The following is a 19,643-nucleotide window of genomic DNA, read 5'->3' as shown; positions in this document are numbered from 1 at the left end:
CTAGGTTCATTAAGGTTATAGCTTAGAATATAAGGATATACATAGAAAGACTTTCTGTTCCACACATTTACACCTCCCATGCTAAAAGCATTTGAATAAAGTAATAAAGCATTTAAAAACTTTACATTCACATTGACGTCATAAACAGAACATACTTTTATTTTAGGTTTGTGTTGCATTATGAACAGTTTAGCAATGCTTCTCATTATCTTTATTCAGTGTTAGTAATCAGTGTTATTGGACAAGCAATTACGCAGTAGTTTAATTTAGCACTCACCTCAGCTAATAAGAACAAATTATACATGCAAGAACATAAATGATATACATAGAGTTTAATAAACATAGAGTTTCCTTCTTCTACTTTGTAAGTGATGCAAATAATCTTTGTAATTCATCTGCAACATGGTCAACATTACAAATGCAATATATACTAACGCACAAGAAAACTAGTGTTAGTTATCTGAGATTTTAGTTCATCAGTACTCGCAAGCAACATAATATATAACATAATACCGATACGACCCGAAATATGATAGACGATAGAGACATGTATTTGGTACAATTCGTTTTTCTTCCTATAACTAAGTTAATGTAGCCATCAACAACATAACGTTGTTCAAATATGCAAATAAACAGAATCTTGGTGAGTAAAAGACAATACGATACATCAATGTATGTGTGATACACAGCTTTAACGGCTCATTTTATGGTTACGGTCATTTTTGTTTTATGGTTATGGTCATTGCTAAAGTTTTTATAGCAGATATATTATTTACTGAACAAACATTCTATTAGATTGCATTATCCCATACTCCTAGGTAGGCTAGGTCATAATTTGATTTGTGATATTTTCTATTTACGATGGGTTCCTCAGAATGCATCTCCTTCATAACTCGGGAACTATCTGTATAATAAGCAAACTGTTAAGCAAGAAATAGTATATAATATAGTCCATAAGATGTAGAGCCATGCATGACCTAAATATCTAAAATTCATGACCTAAATATCTATGCATCTTCTATCCAGAAGCCTTGGTTGTGGTTTATCGCTTCAAGAAGTTTTGCCTCCAGACGCTGCTTGCTTTCATAAGGAGGAAGCATGAAATGAGAATGGCAGGTGAGGGACTCAGGCAGGTGGTTCTGGGTAAAGTTAGGGCGTTCCAACACAGTCATCCTAACCTGATCCATCCCAAGGACAGGCACACGATCACAGCCTGTTAGAAACACTGGAAAAAGAGGAAAGAAAAAAAAATGTCATGTGAGAGTATTATAGAATGGTTCTAGGAGATTAAGGAACTTGTTTAGGGGTTAAATGTTTAGTTTAGACCATGTACATGGAGGAATATTACATCTGAATATGTTGGGTTTATTTTTGATGGATATAATTGAGGCATTACACATTACACAGTATGTTGCACCGGCATTTTGTGGTCCACCATATTTACACTATGGAAAGCTAGTATGCAGCTAGTATGCTTTATCAGTAGTTGTAGATGTTGATGTGACCTGTCATACTGGGATACATTTTAAAAAACATTATGCAAGGTCACTTCCTAGTTTACTAGATTAGCTAAGGTTGGATCCTAAACTAACACCATTTTTTTAAATCTAAACTCAAATACTATTCAGTATATAACATGAAAAGCTAGCTCACTAAGGCTAATCTATTGAGCTGCATGTGATATCTAGAAAAGCTGTGAAGTCATGACAGGATAATTTGCTGGTTTATTTTAATGAATGTCAGGAAATTTGACTATTACAGATTGATCTGCTTTGTTTGTGGAAACAGATTTACAGGAGTAGCTGAGCATTAGAAAGATACTTCCATGCAGTACTTCCCATGTAAGCTGGAAGCACAATGACTACATCCCTGCAAACATACCAAACTTTTTTCCAAGTTTCCAAAAGATGTTAAAAATGAACTGTACTCACAGAGAAAGGCTTTCTTTTGCTCCTGTGTCAGCTCCTCGAATACCTCCCAGAATGCAATGATAGTCGGATGTCTCTCGTGGTATTGTCCAACATATTTTGTATTCTGTATTAAAGAAATACACAAGGTCTATACATAATAATAACTGGATCATACTCAAAATAAATGAAATCCATCTGCAAAAATACTCTATAATATTGTTGTCACAAAGTTCTACGACTTTATGAAGAACAACAAAGAGAAATATTGGTAAGTTTCTTTGATTTGTAACGGTACACGTAAATCTATTTAAAAGCCCCATGGATAGGCATGCCACAGTCCAGACGAACTGAGCAAATATGGTGTCAGGTCAACTTTCCACATCCACATAGAACTCTGTTTCCCAGAACACACAACAGCCTACAAAAACAGTCACCCATTTTTACATTTACAGCATTTTTTTCCAGAGCGACTTAAATTTTTATCTCATTTTATAAAACTGAGCAATTGAAGGTTAAAGGCCTTGCTTGAGCAGTGGCAGTTTGGTGGAACTTGGATTTGAACTTGCAACCCTCCAATCAGTAGTCTAACACCTTAACCACTAGGTTAACACATCCCCAGTCACCCTGAACTACACCTCCCAAAACGCAAGAACTCTGTTACTTTCACAGTCACTGAGCTGTTAATAATTCAGACCTGTTCCAAATCACACACAGACTCTTTAAAATGGAGACTTTTATTCTCAGTATGGTTGTGAAATGATGCTCTGTGTGCTTGTACCTAAGCCTTTTCATCTTGTTCTGTTTATCTGGTATGACATTGGTGTCTCTCTGGTAGCTCTGAGACAAGGAGAAACTATGTTCTATGTTCTGATAAAAACAAAAAAAAATCTAAGCATTACATCTGGAGGAAACCAAGCACCACTCATCCCCTGGCCACTTCTAACCACATGATGAAACACATCACTCTATGGGAATGTTTTCAGCAGTGCTTTGTAGCTAAATTTATGACAAGATGAAGTTATGAAACACTCCTTGAAAAATCGAAAAAATCAAATGCAAGAACTCTTCTGGACTGAACTGGCCCATCTAAAATGAACTGTAGAGATCACAGTGCACAGTGATGCTTCCCACACAAGCTGACAGATACTGAAAGTTTAAACACATGGAACAAAGAAAGGAGGAGGATCCACAGATCAAGCTCTGCCAAGTTTGAATTATTATAACTAAAACTTACTGTAGGTCTGAAATTCCTGCTATGCTTCTTTCCAAAAAAAATAAAAAATGCATCTGTATTTTTTTGTCTGTTCAAAAGACATTATGTATTGATTCAAAATAACGTATCCGTATTTAGTTAGATCACTATAACGAATTGTTTTTTTTTGCAGCTTAATCAGGAAAAATATTTGATGAAATTATGAAATAATGAGAACAATTCCAGAATACTTCCAAAAATATTTATCAGTATTTCACCTGTCTGAATGTGTCCCAGTCATATTCCTCTGTTCCCACCATCACTCCTCTGAGCTCCTCCGGTTGGAAGAAGTTCACCACATCTTCATCACACACTTTGTAGAATCCTCTCTTAAACTCATTAAACACCTTCTCCACCGACTTGTTCATTGCGTAATCTACATACGCTTCCACAAACTCCTTCCTGTTCAAATATTTACGTACAACAAAAAGACGGGAATCAATATTTAATGTATAATATATTAACATATACGATTTAAGTTAAAAATGTCACAATTGCAAAAGCAAGTCTAATCCTTCAAATGTTCAAGATGTTTTAATGTTCAGAAAAGTTTACTTGTTATAACTTGTCACAGATTGTCCATTTTTGTGGGACTCCAACTCCACATCAGCACCATCCCAGTGCACCTGAGATTGAAAGGAAAAATACTTTTATTTACTTGTAAATTTAATATAGCAAACTGCTAGACTGTCATTTTATACAATTTGTCTCATACACAGAAAGGGATGTCCAAGTCATCAACAACATCATCAGGGTACTCATGAAGAATGCAATGCAAACCCCTGAAGAAAAAGTAAACAGACAATAAAACCGATAAGTAGTTTGTTCGATAACAAGAAAAGTTTCAACTTTAAACTGAAAAATGAATAAGTATTAACATTTGATAATCCACAAATAAATTCCTTTATATAATCCTGTGTCTTGGTTGTTAAGGTGATTAACTCGACTCCTGTGTGATTAGTTTCCCAAATTTTGTCTGTGTCACAATATATAAAGTATGATGAGAACTGGATATTATATTATATTGGTCTGTTGTATAAGAATATAAGAATATTGCACCATATATTGTATAAAAGCATATTTAGCATGTTTAACACTTTACAATACGGTTACTCTTAGGATTCTATGTAGGAACTAATAAGTAGTGAATGAGTAGCACTATATTATCACTGACTGTAGGTCTCTTTTATTACCTATTAAGAAATTCTCTGTAATAACATAGTTTATTGGTAATGCTTGATTAGTTTATTAAGCAATACTAATCAAATCTTGAACTTCAAGCTGCTATTACACACATGTATATATGTTTACAAGAACCCTCTTTGTTCAGATTCCTATATTATTGCACAATGTACTGTATAATATACAGATGCATGCTGGATGGTGCTATTTTGTGTACTTGTCCTGTAATGTTTTGTATTGTCTGTCTTCGTTGTCTTTTGTCTCGCAATTTTTACACTAGGTTGCACACTTTATGTGACTACGACAACTGACTTTCAGCCCTAAACTCTGTGTTGTCTTATGTAGCACCACATTCCTGGAGAAACGTTGTTTCATTTCACTATGTACTATATCAGCTACGTATATATGTTTGGAATGAAAATAAAAGCTTCTTGACTTCTTTTTGATTGCAATCACATATTATTTAGAATAAACAGTGACACAATTACTGTTGCACAAATAAAAGAATAATGGCTAAGATCAAGCTTTAAGTTTTTTGGAGTCCTATTTGCAGGCCTAATGATAGTGGTGTAGGCAACTGGCATATACAGGGTGTGTTGAACTCTGCATCCTTGTGTGTATGTCTTTTTATATTAAAATACACTAAGAAAATGTAAGCAACAGTGTGTATCTTACTTTCCGATCACAGGGATGAACTCAGTCATATCATCCAGAGTAGGCTTTACATTGACCAGCTTCTTAAAAAAGGCCAGAGGAAAGGGCATGTGCACTATGTTGTTGCTGTAGAGGGCTAGGCCACAGAGGATCCCAAACAGGAAGTACTGTTTTAATTCAAGTGTTGGCTAAAAAGAAATTGTCAGAAGAATATAACGTAAGCATGTACATATAATGTAAGTCTTCATGAACAAATGACTAAGCATGTGCAACACCCTGTGTTTTGATTGAAATGTATTAGGTACCTTGGCAGGAAACCAGATCATTGTTTGTCTGTCATTGTACATGAACATCTCTGATTTAGGAGCCAAAAGCTCACTGAAAGCATGGATAAAAAAATCCCGTCTGTTAACGTCTGTCAGTTTGTCTTCTTCTACAAACTTTACCTGAAAGATAAATGGAAGTTGACCAATCGTGTATTTGTCACATGTACTTGATATGACAGTATTTTTCTTACCACTAAAGTTTTTTTGAAGTTGTCATGGTCTGCATTGTTAAGTTGCCTGAATGTATCCTCAAGCAGCGCAGTGCGTCTCACTTTCAGCTGGAGGATCGGTGTCGGGACCTCACAGTTGTGCATCTTTTGAAAGACTCCACCAGCCACCACACTATTGTGGATAATCTGATGACTCATCTGGATCGTGAAAGTAATACAATTATTGTTTGTCTGGGTTTCACCAAAAATGGCATAACATAAATTATGATACGTGTGTCATGCTGAATTCGATTAGCCACAACGAAAACAGAAATGCTCAGTTTTGTGAAGGTTGATTTAAATTAATGACTAATTAAAAGAACTTTACACATAGGGTGTCCACATTAGGTGTCCTGTAACAATGGGCTAAAAGACCGCTGTCTTTCTAAAATTCATTCATTTAAATTAATTGTAATTTATATAATAATAGTAGTGAGTTAACTTTATTTTTTTAAACTAAGTGAGAATGGTATGAAGAATGAAGAACACAGAATAATATGAAGCCAAACTTTGGGCTTAGAAATAATGAGCCCAGTGATGTGGATTCAGCAGGTTTTCTGACAGATTCAGGTTTATTTTAAGTCATGAGCGGTCATGATATGGACTATTGAATGTAAATGAAATGGACTATTTACAATATTATTATTTATTATTTACTAAAAGTTGATAGATTGGGCACATGTTGCCACAGTATAAATGGCACAAAAAGGCATAAGTTTGCTTGGATTGTATTTGGTTTAAATGAAAGCGTTACAACATTTCTGTTACAGTGCTTGCTATTTAAAAGAGCTGCAGAATGAGCTTAGTTGAGCATTACAGGCTTGAAAAAGTAACAAACAAACAAACAAATAAATAAATAAATAAATAAATAAATAAATAAATAAATAAATAAATATTGCTGTTAGGTAAGTAAATACTTATATTTCCAATATATTCTAATAAAATTTATATACTTATAATTTAGTTATTTATTATTATTATTATTATTATTATTATTATTATTATTATTATTATTATTATTGTTATTATTAATAAGGCCTTGGGATATAATGATATAATAACTGGTCAAAGCTAATTACAGTATTTACTTGTTGAGCTATTAATAGATATTTTAAATTTTTGCCCTCCTATCTAGCATCACCACAAGGCTCCACCGAGTTATCACTGCTGGGGCCTTGACAAGGTCCTAAGCCTTCAACATCTCAGTTATAGAAATAAGATAAAATGTAAACTGCTCTGAATAAAGCCAAAATGTCATAAACAGGTATACCTGGGTAGCTGTAGCGATGTATTTAAAAACGCTGATTTTGCTTGCCAGGTCCAGGAGAAATGGGTAGCGGCAGAAAATGGCAGATGTCTCATCCTCTTCCTGTCCATCATTAAAAATAAAGTAGGAAAATGAATATGGTTACATCATCTTGCTCCCTGTTTCATTGGAATGATTCTTGTTTTTTCCACTCTGTACACTGTAAATTTTACCTTAACATGTCCAAGTCTAATGTTTGTCCATATCAAAAAATCAGACCCGAGTAGCTGAGGTGTGGTGCCGATCTCTTCTATGTAGAACTCACTAAAAGGAATCCTCCTCGACTCAGTTGCCCTTTTGTTTGCCTTTGAATGGAATACCATAAAAAAAATCTATAGTTTATAAATCATTTCAGTTTTTATTAAATGTATTGTTCTTATATTAGTTCAGAAATCTAGTTCTTACATCTGTCACTTCTTAGATTTATGAATAACAAAGTGCAAAATTTAATCAAGAGGTTTGTGTGGATTATGAAAAATAATGAAAGTGTAGCTAACACTAAATCTTTTCCATAAATAGCCTGAATCTTTTTATACTTGCTTCATATGTTCAAATGTTACTCATCCATTTTGTAAAATAGCAATTTTGCACAATAGCACAGGTTGTTTATATAAACGTACATAAATGTAGTTGTTATAGCTCCTTTAATACTGTAATAATTATTTAACACCCATTATTCTGGTTCACTTTTATCTTAAAAGATTTAAAGTAAAGACATTTTTGTCTTTTCTGTTAATATTTTTGAACATTTTTTGCTACATATATGACACCCATAAAAATGTTTCTGACTATTCTGACTACGTTTCTAAATATGCTATTATTCTAATATTCTGAAATATACAGAAATATTCTATCTGTATAATAAGTGTGTATGAGGACATCAAAAACTATATACTGACCCTGTAAAGTAACTTGAGGACTTCCAGCACTGCTTTTACACCAGGGTTATAATTGACCCACACATTGGAGCTCAGGAGGAAGGCAAGTGCTTGTTTCCACATGCAGATGTGTTTGGTCATAATGTTGGCATCCATTGAGGACCATTGTTCCTCTGTAGGTCACAGAACACATAAACCAGTTAATATATAAACTTGTTTATGATCTCTACAAGCAATTATAAACATTTGCATCAAAAATGACTCTCAAAAGTTTAGTCTTGAATTTTGGCTTTGGCTTTCTCAGTATACTTGGGTGGAAAGCATCTTAAATTTCAAATCTCTATTCTGTTTCTATTAATAATGTATGCTATAAAAAAGCTCAAATGTCTGAGAAGCTGTTTATATTGAAGATTTAATTGAAGGTTTAATCCTTTCTTGTGTAATCAACATCTGATGTTACATTGTTCCAAATGTACCATACTATTGGTACCATAAAGGTGTGAACCAAATGGCACTTCCTGCATTTTGTAGGGTCTCCAGTAGGAGGTTCTAATGGTACCTACCTTTTGTTTAAGAATATTTTCTTCCTGCTTGCTTTGCTTTATGTATTAGAAGCATTTAGGAAAATCTAACAATATGTGTTATAAACTGTGTTATTAATCTTAATGTTTAAAGGTGGGGTGCACGATGTTTGAAAGCCAATGTTGACATTTGAAATCACCAAAACAAACACGCCCCTAACCCAAATGGGTGTCACCCCTGTTTTGATAGCTCCGCCCCACACATACATACGCAACCCAGGCAACTATTATGGCAGAACCTGTTGGTGCAGCTGGCCGATTTCTATCAATAAATGAACTCAATGAGTAATACTATGATAATACAAAATGTGTTTTTGTAGTATTGTGTGTTGTACCATGAAAGGTTTAGCTCTGTTTCACACAGAAGATGACATTCAACACCTACAACCCGAGGCAGAGGTAAAGGCAGGTATCCACCATGTCAATAGTTCAGTCGCTTTCTGCTAATATCAGACATGCGCACTGGACACTCTCTCTGCCGCATATTGACAAGACACGCCCCTTTCTGCTAATTGGCTACACGTTTTCTGAAGCATTTTTCAAACATCGTGCACTCCACCTTTAACGTCAAAATTTTTAATCTTTTCAGATAATCTAATTGAAATGGGGAGAGGTGGGAGACAGGATGAAAGAAGCTCTCATCATGCTCAAAACTACAAAACTGGAAAACTATTAATACGACTCTCTCTCTCTCTCTCTCTCTCTCTCTCTCTCTCTCTCGCTCTCGCTCTCTCTCTCTCTCGCTCTTTCACCCAAATGAGGATGAGTTCCCTTTCAGTTCCTCTCAGTGTACCTTGGGGCAATGGACAAATGCGCTACAAAAATAAAATTGAATTGAACTGAATTGTGACTTCCTTTGGTACCTTTCCATGAATAAGCATGGATTCTTCTCCATATGACCTGTATTTCTAACCGAGATCTATACAGAATTGAGTGTGTGTATGACTGAATAACGGCATTAAATTCTTACTCAAGGTTTTCATAGCATTGTCATTGAGGTCTGTGATGGCTACAGCTAATGGTAACACCAGTCCAATGACATTTTGCTGTTCGTGAAGGATGGAGCATGTGGGCAGAAGCAGGAAGACTTCAGGACACCTCATCGATTTAGCAGCATACAAAAGGACTTCCACGATTTGTGTGAAGTTCATCTGAGGTAAAAGAACAGTAATGTAGGTGACAATAAATCAACGCAAATTGATCAGCAGATTTACAGTATAGAAGAAGCTTTTTTTTGTCATATGTACATTATAGCACAGTGAAATTCTTTCTTCACATATCCCAGCTTTTGGAGGTTGGGGTCAGACATGATACAGAACCACTGGAGCAGAAATGGTTAAGGACCTTTGTTTAAGGGTCCAACGGGGCAGCTTGACAGTGGTGGGGCTTGAACCCTAATCCAGACACTTGAGCCAACACTTCTCCGAAATTCAATTAAATTCATAATAGTCAGAGAACTACGAAGATCTCTGTTAATCAATAGCTGCCTTTAAAAAGGAATTAAAACTACAAAATAGGGGGCTTGAACCAGCCCTGACCAAACTCATTTACAGTGTTTAAGGTTGGCCTTGTGGACTGAAATTGAATTGAAAAAAGAAGGAAAAGACATCAGATTGAGAATCAGACGTGTTCAATAAGTTTAAACAAATGAAATTAATTTATGGCCGCAGGTTGATATAAAATAAGTCAGGACCTTACATAGAATTTTAGTGGTTGAAGATAAAGCCAGGGGGCACCGTGGTTTAGTGGTTAGCACGTTTGCCTCACACCTCCAGGGTCGGGGTTCGATTCCCGCCTCCACCTTGTGTGTGTGGAGTTTGCATGTTCTCCCCGTGCCTCGGGGGTTTCCTCCGGGTACTCCGGTTTCCTCCCCCGGTCCAAAGACATGCATGGTAGGTTGATTGGCATCTCTGGAAAATTGTCCGTGGTGTGTGATTGCGTGAGTGAATGAGAGTGTGTGTGTGTGCCCTGTGATGGGTTGGCGCTCTGTCCAGGGTGTATCCTGCCTTGATGCCCAATGACGCCTGAGATAGGCACAGGCTCCCCGTGACCCGAGGTATTTCGGATAAGCAGTAGAAGATGAATGAATGAAGATAAAGCCTTCAAATATTAAATGCTTGTTAAGAAGCACTTCAGGCATCTCAGTGAGCAGATGGATTTGATATCACTAGAAAATGTGTATGTAATTACACCCTATGTAATTTTTAAACTCAACTGAATTCTTGATCCAGGGAATCTTCAGGAGTTGGTCAAAAGTCTGGCTAGCAGCATTCACATCAACCCGAAGAGTACCTGGAGTATTCCTATTAAATACAAAAAATCAGGGACAGGAAGTCATAAAATAGTTATTAAGAGCACAATGAGCAAAGACCAGAAACAAACAGAGATAATAAAATATTTATTTTTATACCACTAATTTGTCGGTAGCACATTTTATATGCCACTGTTTTGACTGCACAGATTTACCTGTCCTTAATGAAGCAGGCAACAAGATTTGAACTTGTGGCAAACGTCAAGGAAACCTCCCTGTGGTAAAAATATATTGCATCATGAAAAATATATTCATCCATAATTTGCATAATTCAATTCCAGATTGTTAATCAACTAGCATTTTCCAAATATAGAATGAATCCAATTTGTTCACACTTTTTCATTTCTTTGATGCTTTCACAGTCCAACATTGTAAGCCATCTCTGCACTTTCGCCTCTTCAAGTTTCCCAATTGGCTCACCAAGAATATTGGTCTAACCAAAAAAAAAAAAAGAAGAAAGAAAAAGAAAAAATGTAAATGTTTTTATGTGCTTTCACTGAAACTTGACCATTATCTTTATGCCTAAAATGACAGATTTGTTTTCTTCTTCCATTATAAACTAGCAATGCAACTGGTCATTTTATTAAGCACTAATAAACATATCAGAAATATTTCAATATAAATATGTCTGGGGTGGAACTTTTCTTTAAGGTTTGTTTGCATATGCTTTCTTAACCTTTGCTTTTAATTTTAGTTGAAATTTAGTATCTTTTGAGATTATTTCAGCTGCCTTTCATTTACACGAAGACAGAAACACAGATAAAAAAACAATGAAAGAAATATAAAGTAATATACAGAAAGTCTGTTTACCTTGGACGTTGGAAAGAAAAGAAAGTTAGAACTGTAGCCAGATGATATCTGCATTTCTATTTAAATAAAAAAGATATGTAATAATTAATACAGATGAAAGTATGTAGCATAAATTTGGATTAAACAGGTAAGTAAACCTGTCAAACTTATCATTTACAGTTTGTTTATACATTCACATGCCATGTCCTTTATAACAGCTTTTCTATGTTTGAAAGAAAACAGTGAATTAAAATGTCTAATTGTAGCTGTTTTAATACTAAAAAAGTGGGGAAATTAATCTGATAAGGACCAATGACATCTCACTCACTCTCACTCATTTTCTACCGCTTATCTGAACTATCTCAGGTCACGGGGAGCCTGTGCCTATCTCAGGCGTCATCGGGCATCAAGGCAGGATACACCCTGGACAGAGTGCCAACCCATCACAGGGCACACACAGACACACTCTCATTCACTACGGACAATTTTCCAGAGATGCCAATCAACCTACCATGCATGTCTTTGGACCGGGGGAGGAAACCGGAGTACCCGGATACACAGGGAGAACATGCAAACTCCACACACACAAGGTGGAGACGGGAATCGAACCCCCAACCCTGGAGGTGTGAGGCGAACGTGCTAACCACTAAGACACCGTGCCCCCGGACCAATGACATGTACATTATATTTACAAAGAAAGTGTCTAAACTTTCGATCCAAATTAGCCTAGACTTTAGTATTTGGGTATGATCTGAAGAACTCCAAAGGAAAGGTTGAAATTTGACATTTGGTTGAAATTTGAGATTCGGCAAACTTCTAGCAAAATCACTGGCTTTTAAAACCTTTAGCCATTCTGACATGCAGTTTAACTAAAGCACTTAATTTGCAGAGTTTACTCTTAACAATGGGTTAGGATGTCATCTGTTGGACTGGAGAGGAATTGTTCGGGCTGGCAGTTTTTGTCTGTTTTGTTTTACATTGTTTTATGTTTTGTAATGCATTACAGTGATGAGTTTTGATTAAACAATGTAAACTTTACAATAATCTGAAGGCAAAAATTGGTTTTGGGGAGGAACAAACTTATTTAGTTAGCACTACTGAAGTTTGCATTAATGTTATGATTATGTTATGTTAACATACCCACTCAGGACAATTATATCCATCACCCCAATCCACCACCAGAACACCAGATGTCACTCTTTTGATGGTTTTACATTTCTCACCTTAATCATACTCACAAAATCTCTACCGGTTCATTAGCCATCTTTAATTACATACTGTACCTGTGTTTCTCTGTTTCTTTGTCTAACTTCTGTTGATGTTGTGTTTTTTTCATAGTGTATATGCATTTGCTTCTCACTACATGTTTCACTGATTATGTGTTCTTTTTTACACTATAGTAATAAAAACAGTATCTGCCTTCACCTACATTTCATGTCAAACATGTTCCTTAGCTCTGTAGCATACAGTATATGCATATGTTATATTAATTTTGATCTTGAATGCACTCTGGGTAAAATCAGCCAAATAAATAGATGTACTGAATCCTTGTGTACTTGTGGGTATCCCTGCTCCTGAGCTGATCCAGTCTCCATCCAGTCTTACTGGCTGCAGGCTGTTCTCAGTGCCACCACTCGCCTGGGCTTGGGCATCACGGCCAAACGTGAAGAGCATACCAGACGGCATCAGAACCAGAGTGTGGTGGCTGTCATGTTGTAGAATAACAGTAAAAAAATTAGTAGTTTGGCAGATTGACAGCACTGACTGAATACTGAAACATGAAAATACATATTATTAATTTCTCAGTGCCATATGAAGAAAAGAAACAAAGCAACATCATCAGAAATAAAGTCTTTTCTACTCATAAGTCCTGGATTATTACAAGTTTTATGTTTATACAAGTTTTATGTTTATACTAATGCACTTCTTCTATTATCTCACCCACTTACACAGAAAGTCTGTAATCAATGTGTGTAATCATTAAATATAGTGAAGCTTTACGTACTGTAATGATTTTATGTAAAAGGACCATGGTCTCTATGGTTTATATGTGACATAACAGGCTGCAGACATTCTAGAAAATAAATGTAACTAATCGGATAAAAAGTCAAATCCTCTCAGTATATTGAATAAATTAAATTTGCTGTCAATTTGCTGTGGTTCTTACTGCTTACTCTTACTTGCTGCTCTGTGTAACACATCTAATAGCCAAAAGAACATGTCAAGAAATGTTCCTGGGTGTAAAATATAGAGAGTACAGAAGGTCCATGGATGAGGGAAGTGGGCAGAGTCTCTGGCTAACTCCAAAGGTAGGGAGAAAAGAGAATCAAGGTTTGGCAAGGACGATAGGGTGAAGCTATTTAGGGTGAAGCAATATTGATAGCTAGATTTGGTCAGGATAGGGAAGATGATGATGAAGGAAACCATGTGGAATGGGGTAACAATGTTGTCTGTAGCTGGAAGAGAAGGTCCAGGGCATTTTCTAGCGTGCATCTGGGAGGGCAGATGAATGACAAGGAGAAGAATACAGAAGAAGTAGAAGGCAAGAGGACTGGAGTTTATTTGGATAGGAGTTTGAAGTCTACAAGGACAGTAATAGGGGTGCTGTGGGTAAGGAAAAGACTGATGAATGAAGTCAAATTCTTCTTACTATGATACCAGGAGAGCACATGCCAAATGATTTGGAGAGGTATCTGTAATTCCATGGATTTTGACATGAAACAGGAATAGCGATAAGAAGCATCATCTCCAAGACATCTCCTGCCAGTGTCTCATGGAGTGCGTGAGAAAGCTAAGGCAGAGTATAGAGCAGCTGGAAACACTTTGATGACAAAAAATATCCTATCATTTTTTAGATGTTTGGTAGCTATATAAAAATATAATAATTAAAATGTTTTGCAAAATCATAATTTAACAAAACAATTAATACATAATCATCTGAGGTCACACTTCCAAACAGCATTTATACAGCATTTAAAATGGCTTTCTTCATACGTATAAAGCTTATGAACAGAAAACACACAATCCTATTTTGCTTTCAATCAGGATATACAATTAGTTTCTGTTTTACTCTTCTGGGAATCTCTATGACGCTGCAGAACAATTCTCACATGCCAATGTATTATTCAAATACTATTTCCATTTGTATGTGATGTCATTTACAGCAAATGTTTTTTTTTTATTAGACTTAACACACCCAATAAATCTGCATGTAGTTTGCATAAGCAAATTCTTCTCTATTTTGTGAAAATGAAAGTGAACCTGTTCTACGTAAAGCTTAATTATTTATCACCTGCCACAGGTTACTTGTTTAGCAGGTGCATCAATTGCTTCAACTTTCTTGGGTAGAAGCTGGTTATTGGTGGAGTTATGCCCAAGTTGACCATGAGCTCCCTCTCCGAATGTGTACACCTCTCCAACCTGTAAATAATATTAAACTTTCAGAAGTTAATATAGTAATTAATTCTATCTACAGCAAATATTTATATTTTCTGTTGAATCTGTGTAACTGTAGTTCTGTAGCACACGTAACCCACATTAAAAGAAACAATAAAATTGCCATTATATTAGCCTATTGCCACTGAATAATACATTGTCCGATATTATATAAGCCAATATAGACAAATATAACTTGATCCACATTTGTATTTTCTCTGTCCGAGTCTCGTTCCTCCATAATCCATACCTTAGTGAGGACAGCAGTGTGAGCTGCTCCACAGCTGATGGAAGAAACCCCGAAGTTCCTCAAAGCTGGAACAGCACATATTGTAAATCGACCTGTAAGATACCACATTTAATTAGAAATTCTATTATCTATTATCTTTATTTTATCACATTGATTTAGCCATGCTCGAGAGCTGAGATCTTAGCTCTCTGTAAAACTGTACCGTTTACGTCTTTCCTATTAAGACCCAGTTGGCCTACACTGTTAGCGCCACAGCAGAACACTTGATCTGTGAGGGTCAACGCCATAGTGTGGGCTCCACCAGCTGAGATCTGAATAACTGGAACTCCGACAAGAGATGGTATCAGGGCAGGGAGAGCCTGGAGGTTCACTGATTTCCCCAGTCCCAGCTGCCCATATTTATTCAGACCCCATGAAAAGACTTCACCTCCTTCAAGACAGATATGTTCTTGTTTCATCAATATGTTTCATCACAATTATAATTATCCAGATCAATGTTCTCAGTGTTCAAAATTCATTTATTTGGTTTAGTTATAAGAAGATTACTAGTTTTGAAAAATTTACACCACACACTCACCCTTGGTTAGGGCTAAAGAATGGACATTTCCACAAGCCACCTGTACCACTTGGATCTGAAAAGGTATCTGAGATAGCCTGAAAAAGTAGAACAATATTTAGGTTTCAGAAATGATTAGGTTATTTATAAATTGTTAGATATTTTGAACCTTGAACAACCAGAGACACTAAGTAGGCCCAAGGACAGACTTACAGTCTGACTGGCATGTGACGGGGCATGGGATATAATTTAGTTTGATTCATTCATTCATTCATTTCATTCATCTTCTACCACTTATCCGAACTACCTCGGGTAACGGGGAGCCTGTGCCTATCTCAGGCGTCATTGGGCATCAAGGCAGGATACACCCTGGACAGAGTGCCAACCCATCGCAGGGCACACACACACTCTCATTCACTAGGGACAATTTTCCTTAGATGACAATCAACCTACCATGCATGTCTTTGGACCGGGGGAGGAAACCAGAGTACCCGGAGGAAACCCCCGAGGCACGGGGAGAACATGCAAACTCCACACACAAAAGGTGGAGGTGGGAATCGAACCCCGACCCTGGAGGTGTGAGGCGAACGTGCTAACCACTAAGCCACCGTGCTCCCCAGTCTGATTCAAACCAATTTTATTAGTATATTGCACCCAAACAGTTTGAAAAACCCAGATAAGTTTGAAATAAACAAGGTTTAGACAGCGGCAAGAAAAAAGTTCCAGAGAAGGGATACCCTTCAGAGATTGGAGCCTATCTTCCTCAGGGTGGCATCAGATATTCCAGGATACAGTATGAAATGCGTTAATATGAAGGATGTTGGATGTGAGTGTATAGGGTACAATAGAGTCTTGAGTTTGGTAGAAGACTTGGTATGTATCAGGTCAGGAATCTACCTGAGATTCCTGTCAGGTAGTCAGATTTATAATGAAATATAATTGGGTTGATTTCTACTTTTTTTCACAGGGTACCAGATTACTTCACATAAAAATACCTAAGATTTGGTCACTAAAACATTAGGGCCATTTAGCATCTGTCTGCAGTTGGCCCTGGTGCTGGAACACTATCTTATACTTACATAGGTTTGAGGCATTTTGCAAACGGGCTGCAGATGCCCAGCTGACCTTCTCCACCTGCTCCCCAAGAAAACACTTGACCTGAATCACATAGAGCCAAACTGTGGTCCTGTCCACATGCTATTGCAGCTACAGATCCCAAACCTTCAATCTTCACTGCAGAAAGATGGAGAAAAGAAAACAGAGAGCTAAACTAGGAGTGAGAGACCATTAAAGATTTACATTTACAGCAGATGCCCTTGTCCAGAGCAACTTAAATTTTTTTTATATCTTATTTTATACAACTGAGTGTTAAGGGCCTTGCTCAGGGGCCCCATGGTGAATATGGGAATCAAACTCACAACCTTCTGATTGGTAGTCCAGCACCTTAATGACTAGGCTACCACATCCAGTGTGTGTGTGTGTGTGTGTGTGTGTGTGTGTGTGTGTGTGTGTGTGTGTTTGAAAGAGAGAGAGAGAGAGAAAGAGAGAGAGAGAAAGAGAGAGAGAGAGAGAGAGAGAGAGAGAGAGAGAGAGAGAGAGAGAGAGAGAGAGAGAGAGAGAGAGAGAGATAGCAGTTTTGGCACCTCTGTAGTGCCTTTAAAAGAACTCTAGAGAGCTTGAACAGTTAACAAAAGCCTCTTTCTACAGTATTTAATGGAACAGTGCCACCATCAGCAGAGGCTTGCTCATTGGTGACAGGGATAGATGTTAGAGATAAATAGTAACTTCATTTTAAACTTCAAAAAAAAAAAAATTCTTCTATTTCTATACTTCTGTAAAGCTGCTTTGAGACAATGTGAATTGTTAAAAGCCATTTTACAAATAAATAGAATTGAATTGAATAGAATTGAAGTGAATTGAACAGTGTACTAGGTTCAGGTGTGTGTGTGTGTGTGTGTGTGTGTGTGTGTGTGTGTGTGTGTGTGTGTGTGTGTGTGTGTGTGTGTGTGTGTGTGTGTGAGTGCCAGGTATTCCTGAGAGCAGAACCACAGAAACGAAACCGAAACTTAAACACTTAACCGAGAACGAAAGTTATTAAAATAAACAAAATAAATAAATAAATAAAGTAATGAAAAGATCAGACATTCCTGTTATTATTTTTATTTTTATTTTTTACTTTCCACAGTGTATATTAAATAATATTAAACAATATTAAATCATCATTTTCTCCTAAGAAATGTAAAAACAAAAACAAATCTGGAGCTTGATGACGTTTTTCTTGCTCTATTTATTTATATATGTATATTTCTCTATTTCTAAAGCATTTGTAAAGCTTCACACTGTTATCATCTATCCCCACACTCTGGCTCTCTGTGTCTGTGTTTACTTTGTTTACCTGGCAGTTTGGTGTCTCTGCTCTTGGATCTCCCCAGCTGTCCTTTAGAGTTTCGGCCACATGAGAGCACCTGACCGCTTGGTGTCAGGAATAAAGTGTGTTGTTCTCCACAAGAGATCTGAATGAGTTGTTCAGTCAAAGGTACTGAAGTCGGTGTAGCTTTTACCCCAGTGCCGGGTAAAGCGAGCTGTCCTTTGGATGAGTCTCCCCAGCAGTAGAACATCATGATGCTGCACAGACGCTGGTGTGTGAATGAACCGCTGTCTCCTCACCAGTCTGGTCTCTTTTAGTCTAATGCTGCCAGACTTCCTGCAGGTGGCGCTGCTCCTCCTCCTCCTCCTCCTCCTCCTCCTCCTATATTATAAATAGAAATAATTCTGATAACAGTCGGGATTCTGCTTTAGCGTTGACATTGTTATTGTTTTATAATTGATTTAAATTAAAAATGTATGTGTATGTATATTATATGTATATGTATGTATATTATATATGTAATAATAATAATGAATATCTCATTTAAAATTAAAGGAATTGGAAAGTTTATTGGTTATCTTATGGAAATTATAATATTGGATGTGAGAATAATTGTATAAAATACTTTTCTGATAATGTTGCAGACTTTCTGTACAAAGCACAATGTTCTTTTCTTACACACACACACACACACACACACACACACACACAGATACCTTGACCTTAGCATAACCTCCTCTCCTTAGCACATCTGCTATGAAAGAAGTTATGAAAAACATGATACTGCAGCTGGGAGGTTTCTTGCTTCTTGATAACGGTCAAGGTATCTTCTGCAGATACTAGCATTAAGCTCCACACACACATTATATCCTTCCTTTTTTGTACTACTATATACAGTATATTCATGTTTGACATAATAAAGTTTGGACTTCTCTTTGAAAGACTGACTGGCGTGTTTCATTGAGACTTCCCCAAGGCTTTGCGGAGAACAGAACCCGAGCATATATATATATATATATAACGCTAAAAAACTGTCTTTGTATATATTGTATGGTTGTGCATGTGTGAGGGATCAGCGCGGACTTTTGGACACGTGCTAAAGTTTTTGTTATTGTCACGTGTCTGCCCCGCCTTCGTCTGCTCCTCCCTGTCTCCACACCTGTTCCCCATTGTGTGATTGACTTGTCTGTGTGTGTATATGTGATCCGCGTTGACGATGGCAGCGCGGATTCATTAGTTTCGTTACGTTAGTTCCCCGTGTGGTGTGGATATGTTTGTCTGCCTTCCTTCCTTCCTTCCTTCCTTATGTATTAAACCCCTTTATTTGAAGCTATCCTGCGTACGGGCCTGTCTCCTTCCCTCCATAACCTGGGGCCTGACAACATGTAAATAATGTTTTTAATAACATTAAAATTGTTTTTAATAAATAAATACATTTTAATTTAAATAATAAAATAAATTATTAATTAACTTATTTATTAGCATTATTGTTATTTATTATTATTATTATTATTATTATTATTATTATATGAGAAGCAAAGATTTTGTTATTTAATATATTGTAGTAGTAGTAGTAGTAACAATAATAATAATAATAATAATAATAATAATAATAATAATAATAATAATAATAATG

At 36.5% G+C, this 19,643-nt stretch overlaps 1 protein-coding gene across 2 annotated transcripts; it reads right to left on the bottom strand.

The window, feature by feature from the left end:
* Window positions 1-138: 138 nt before the first annotated feature.
* On the bottom strand, window positions 139-18,311 carry LOC132847611 (probable E3 ubiquitin-protein ligase HERC6). 2 transcript variants are annotated; one of them, XM_060873062.1, is made up of 23 exons: window positions 18,035-18,311; window positions 16,719-16,872; window positions 15,661-15,737; window positions 15,286-15,513; window positions 15,084-15,175; window positions 14,691-14,818; window positions 12,940-13,103; window positions 11,420-11,475; window positions 10,945-11,042; window positions 10,765-10,824; window positions 10,514-10,601; window positions 9,269-9,449; window positions 7,739-7,890; window positions 7,013-7,144; window positions 6,804-6,902; window positions 5,516-5,692; window positions 5,304-5,444; window positions 5,020-5,186; window positions 3,878-3,944; window positions 3,718-3,788; window positions 3,381-3,564; window positions 1,932-2,034; window positions 139-1,225 (listed from the first exon to the last, which is right to left on the bottom strand). In XM_060873062.1, the coding sequence occupies exons 1-23, from the start codon at window positions 18,258-18,260 to the stop codon at window positions 1,008-1,010; spliced, it is 3,063 nt and encodes a 1,020-aa protein (XP_060729045.1). In that variant the 5' UTR covers window positions 18,261-18,311; the 3' UTR covers window positions 139-1,007. The 2 variants fall into 2 exon arrangements, with proteins under 2 accessions (XP_060729045.1, XP_060729046.1); XM_060873063.1 differs by having other exon boundaries at window positions 12,955-13,103.
* Between the last annotated feature and the right edge of the window lie 1,332 nt (window positions 18,312-19,643).

Source organism: Tachysurus vachellii, chromosome 6 (assembly GCF_030014155.1).
Source record: "Tachysurus vachellii isolate PV-2020 chromosome 6, HZAU_Pvac_v1, whole genome shotgun sequence".
Lineage (NCBI taxonomy): Eukaryota > Metazoa > Chordata > Actinopteri > Siluriformes > Bagridae > Tachysurus > Tachysurus vachellii.
This window is presented reverse-complemented; position numbering and strand designations above follow the sequence as displayed.

Excerpts from the sequence above, each read along its gene's own strand:
- LOC132847611 (XM_060873062.1), bottom strand. The coding sequence starts at position 18,260 with ATGATGTTCTACTGCTGGGGAGACTCATCCAAAGGACAGCTCGCTTTA. Across the intron at positions 3,789-3,877 it reads ACTTGGACATCCCTTTCTGT|GTGCACTGGGATGGTGCTGA; the intron begins GTATGAGACAAA and ends TTTCAATCTCAG. Across the intron at positions 1,226-1,931 it reads GCAAAAGAAAGCCTTTCTCT|TGTTTCTAACAGGCTGTGAT; the intron begins GTGAGTACAGTT and ends CTCTTTTTCCAG.